The 5,155-nt window shown below is 38.6% G+C and overlaps 1 protein-coding gene across 1 annotated transcript; it reads left to right on the top strand.

Annotated features, from left to right (window-relative positions):
* Positions 1 to 771: 771 nt before the first annotated feature.
* LOC112506023 (serine/threonine-protein kinase SRK2A-like) lies at positions 772 to 4,488 on the top strand. Its single transcript, XM_025110053.1, has 10 exons — positions 772 to 1,153; positions 1,265 to 1,387; positions 1,657 to 1,731; positions 2,025 to 2,126; positions 2,230 to 2,283; positions 2,350 to 2,442; positions 2,523 to 2,615; positions 2,802 to 2,906; positions 2,983 to 3,081; positions 3,894 to 4,488. The coding sequence occupies exons 2-10, from the start codon at positions 1,268 to 1,270 to the stop codon at positions 4,212 to 4,214; spliced, it is 1,062 nt and encodes a 353-aa protein (XP_024965821.1). The 5' UTR covers positions 772 to 1,153; positions 1,265 to 1,267; the 3' UTR covers positions 4,215 to 4,488.
* Positions 4,489 to 5,155: the final 667 nt, after the last annotated feature.

Here is a 5,155-nt window from a genome sequence, read left to right as displayed (position 1 = left end):
CGGCGATGGAGACGGTCGAGCGACAACATGCGAGAGTCTCACAGGCGATGGAGACGGTGGAGGTCGCCGGCGATGGAGACGGTCGAGCGACAACAGGCGAGAGTCTCACAGGCGATGGAGACGGTSGAGGTCGCCGGCGATGGAGACGGTCGAGCGACAACAACAGGCAAGAGTCTCAACAGGCTATGGAGACGGTCAAGCGACAACAGGCGATAATCGAAGTTGTGGGAGGTCGCCGGCGATGGAGACGGTCACTACCGGAGACGGGGACAGAGATGGTGGAGGCTACCGGAGACGGGGACGGAGATGGTGGAGGCTACCGGAGACGGGAACGGAGATGGTGGAGGCTACCGGAGACGGAGCGACGTGCGTGAAGAGAGGGTTGGGAAGAAGGGGTGGGAAGGGTAATCTTGGAAAAAATAGAAGTCTGAATGGTTGAGTGAACCATTGGATGCAAAATGGTTAAGAGCCATATGTAACCATTAAGAGACTGTTTTTTTTTTTGCCAAACGGTCCTAACCTCTGACCGATTAAGAGGCTCCCTCTTAATGTCACCATTAAGAGGGAAACAAACAGCCCCTAAGTAAGAATTTCTACTTTTGGTGATGTTTCATTGATTTTTTTGAATTATTTTAAGATGTCAATTTTAATCCTTGAAGAATTAGAAGCTTGTCGTTCCACCCCCTTCTGTGTGTCTTCAACACCATCCCTGTCGTTCATTCTCTTTCCAGGAAACTGCAATCTATTTTTAGATTTCTTTTGGATCTCTCTCCCTACAGATTCCAGAGACGCACAAACTCTCTCTCTCTCTCTCTCTCTCTCTCTCTCTCTCTCTCGTCTTGCATGTTCTTTCATAACCTTTTTTCTAATTAATAATCCTCCGCAATCTTGCATATTTTTCACTAAATTCCGCCCTTTACACCAAAACCCGTATCAAATATTTGGATAATTTCCCCCTCACGTATTCTGATTTATCCTAATTACACCGATTGGTATCTAGGAGATTAGGGTTTTCGGTTTTCATGGTGTAGGAAAACAATGAATTGAAGCTCAAATTTCTAGAATTTGATACCCCATATTCCCAATTTCATCGACATTTTATCTGGGTTAGGGCTTTCTGTTCGGGAAATTTTATATCCGGAAGAACATTGAGGTAAGTTTTGATTAAATTTAGGGTCAAGGAGTTTTGCAATCATAAGAAAATATTGCTCTTCTTTTTCGTGACTTAACTCTCTTACCGTGTTTCGACGGTTTATAAAAATAGAAAATGGACAAGTACGAGCTTGTGAAGGATATAGGGTCTGGAAATTTTGGCGTTGCAAGGTTGATGAGGAACAAGGTTACCAAAGAGCTTGTTGCTATGAAATATATAGAAAGAGGGCATAAGGTATAAACGATTTTCCTAAAATTCTTAGTATTATTTTATTAATTTAATGTTGTTTTATTCAAATTGGTAGGTTTTGCAAGTTAGAATTGCTCAAGGATACTTCTAATTGTTAACATGAATTCGTCTGTATTTGATTATATATAATGCCCACTTGTGATTTCATTATACATCTAATATTGAAGTCATTTGTTTCTGTTTGATTTGTTTGAATATCGGCCTATAGGCTGAATTGCAAGAGGGTATGTACATATATTCTTTTTTGGTTGTAGATTGATGAGAATGTTGCTCGAGAGATTATAAATCACAGATCACTTCGACACCCGAATATAATTCGGTTTAGAGAGGCAAGTAGTCTTCTTCCTTTGTTTCTTCCCATCGATATTTACCATTGGTTTCATCATAACCTTTGCCTCATTCGCGTGGAGATAAATGACATAATCACTCATTGTTATTATTACAAATTATTAACTTCATTGATTTTGGTCAACAAGGACCCTCTATCATGCCATTGTTCAAGGGAATTTGCAGAATTTGACTAATCGTCAAACGCTTCCATTAAACTATGTGCCCAAAAGTTGCATGTAACTATTATAAGATTCTGGATCATAAGCTTATAATCACGGTGGTGTTTCTATAGGTGGTACTGACTCCCACCCACCTTGCCATTGTCATGGAGTATGCCGCAGGAGGGGAGCTTTTTGATAGGATTTGCAATGCTGGAAGATTCAGTGAAGATGAGGTCTAATTTGTTCTAGTACCAATAATTTCTTAACTATTCGGTTGACGCTATTCATCTTCAGCCAGTCCCTTCTCTTTATTGATGCTATCCATCTAAATTTCAGGCTAGATACTTCTTCCAGCAGCTTATCTCAGGAGTTCACTATTGTCATTTCATGGTAAATGTGTCTTTTAGAAGTTGAATGTATGTTCTTTAGCCTTCATCTAATTCAGCCCTTTTGCAGCAAATATGCCATAGAGATTTGAAGCTTGAGAACACTCTTTTAGATGGGAGCCCTGCACCGCGCTTGAAAATTTGTGATTTTGGCTACTCAAAGGTATTCCATCAGTTATTGAGGGTTGAAACTAACTTGTAAACATAAAATTAAGGTCCTGATAGTCATTTAACCTTTTGCAGTCATCTCTGCTTCACTCGAGACCTAAATCCACAGTTGGAACTCCTGCATACATTGCCCCTGAGGTTCTTTCTCGTAGGGAGTATGATGGCAAGGTAAAAAGTTATGTTGTCATATAATTTGTAAACGTTGTTCGGAAAATAATGATTATATGGTTATTTTATATATTCAAATATTGTCAATACGAGCATGTGGTAGGCTTTATATGGGGTTTATTTATGTGTTGATTTTATGCATGTATTTTGGGGTTTTGCCGACTTTTCTGATTTGGGTTTGTTCAGTTGGCTGATGTTTGGTCTTGTGGAGTGACACTTTACGTGATGCTCGTGGGAGCATACCCTTTTGAAGACCAAGAAGATCCAAAAAATTTCAGGAAGACTATTCAAGTAAGCGACTAGATTTTTACTTGACGCAAAGTTTCTTATGTATGCTGACTTTGACTTCTGATTCTCGTTTTGGTAGCGAATAATGGCTGTGCAATACAAGATCCCTGACTACGTTCACATATCTCAAGACTGTAGGCATCTCCTTTCTCGGATATTTGTCGCCAATGCGTCCAGGGTACGTATATATACTGATTTTGTGAATTTAGTAAAGAACTTCAAGTTTTAGCGTTTCAAAACACGCACATTTGACTGAGGATTTCGTCAATCTGGTGGATTGTCTATTTCACATTTTATGGATGCATGCAAATTACAAGTCAGCATCTCTGCTAGCTTTAAATTTGTTCACACTTAAAGTCAGAGTTGAACAATTATTGCAACAACCAAGTTGTACCCTTTTATTCAAACAAGGAAGAAGCAGTTTTTTGCATTTTGTGGTTGAAATGAGCTGCTTTGACTATGATAAAGTCTATTTTCTTTTCGTTTACACATTTCTCTTCATTTTGTGGGTCCCGTCTTTATGTCCGTTTATTACATCTTCTCAGAATACATATACGAGGTCCACAAAACGGTAATTTTAATGAACAACACCAATTATACATGCTTGTTTGGTATGATATGTGTTAGTTTATACGTTTTCCATAATGAAAACGGGACAGATGTTTGAATTTAGGTGTATAACCTCAAATGAGATTTTAATTTCTATGACCACCTCCATAAGCTCGTTTTGCAAAATCAACCTCTGGCTTGTTTTCAAGTTTTTTCGGGGGCAGACTGTTTTAGGCCAGAGGCTAAATGTTTAACATCAGGGGCTGGTCAGATGAAGGTCATTGAGACGAACAAAAAATTTAGAGGGTCATGCTGCTAATTGATAACTCATTTAAGGTCATTTAACCAAAGGACGCTGGATCTTGCTGACTTTATGCGTCTATTTTACTTTGACTTTTGACAACAGAACTTGCATAACGTTTGACTTTCTTTTTTCAATAGAGGATTAGCCTAAAAGATATCAAAAGCCACCCATGGTTCCTGAAGAATCTGCCAAGGGAATTAACGGAAGCAGCTCAAGCAGTGTATTACAGGAAGGAAAACCCGACATTTTCACCACAAAGCGTTGAAGAAATCATGAAAATTGTGGAAGAAGCAAGATCCCCGCCTGCAGCTTCTCGCGCCATTGGAGGGTTTGGGTGGGGTGAGGAAGAAGACGATGATGATAAAGAAGCAGGGGAAAAAGAAGCCGAGGATGATGAAGATGAATACGATAAAAGGGTCAAAGAAGCTCATCAAAGCGGAGAAGTCTGTCTTACCTGATTAAGGTTTCGCTTTTTCCAGTTTGTATAAAAAGCCAATTTTACCTTTGGGGAGCTTAATAATCGATGCGACGATGTCTGTAAATCTCTTATGGCATGTTGCTGTGTGAGATTATTTAGGTGTGTTGATGCTTTTGTATACTTGAATCTGGTTTGGGTCGCTCGGTTTTTCGGAAGCCGGGAATGTCGGTTCTTGGGTAATTAATGTTAGATTGGATTTTTCAAGCTCTTTGTATTGCTAAATGTTATCAAATGTTCGATTTGTTTCAAGGCTCTAATGTGCGAATTTTGTTAATCAGTTTTTGAAACAGGGAACTTCATTATAAGGTAAATTAATGTTAGATCGGGTGTTCGGGTTGTTTGGATTGCGAAATGTTATTAAACGTTCGATACTGTTTCAAGACGAATATGCAACTTCTATTACATGACAAGTCGATAGTCGAATATGGTCTTGGGCCAAGTTTCTAGATGTATGGAGGGTTGTCGATGATGTTAAACCTTAAATCTTAGAGCCACGACAAGATCATGGTGTTTTCCAAAACGTGATTTATCATGGCAAAATATATACATACATATATATAGACTTGGGATCATGTGAGAGCGACCTGTTCCTCATGAGATTTCAAATTCAGGAAAGTCCTTCAAACCAAACATGAGACTGAAATGAAATTGAATTCCAAATACACCGAGCAATTTAAAATTTTATTCTAATTCCATGTTTGGTTTGAGGGATTAAATGGATTTGAAATCCCTAACTTTTATTGAAATTCCACAAACATACGATTTATAAATTTCATGGGAATATTCGGTATTTCATAAATTTTTTGTAAGATTTGTCTATAATAATCTATACTATCTTATAAAGCATTTGGTTAAAACTCTTAAAAACTCTTAAACCCGTTCATCCCTAAACGATTTCATCCCTATCCGATTTCATCCCAT

Source organism: Cynara cardunculus, assembly GCF_001531365.2.
Source record: "Cynara cardunculus var. scolymus isolate 2C chromosome LG 2, CcrdV1, whole genome shotgun sequence".
In the NCBI taxonomy this organism is placed as follows: domain Eukaryota; kingdom Viridiplantae; phylum Streptophyta; class Magnoliopsida; order Asterales; family Asteraceae; genus Cynara; species Cynara cardunculus.
The sequence above is the reverse complement of the archived record's forward strand: the minus strand, read 5'-3'. Positions and strand labels throughout refer to the sequence as shown.

Bases quoted from the DNA above. Each gene is read 5' to 3' on its own strand.
- LOC112506023 (XM_025110053.1), top strand. From the start codon at position 1,268: ATGGACAAGTACGAGCTTGTGAAGGATATAGGGTCTGGAAATTTTGGC. The intron at 2,284-2,349 runs GTAAATGTGTCT...GCCCTTTTGCAG, and splicing joins TTCACTATTGTCATTTCATG to CAAATATGCCATAGAGATTT. The intron at 3,082-3,893 runs GTACGTATATAT...TTTTTTCAATAG, and splicing joins TTGTCGCCAATGCGTCCAGG to AGGATTAGCCTAAAAGATAT.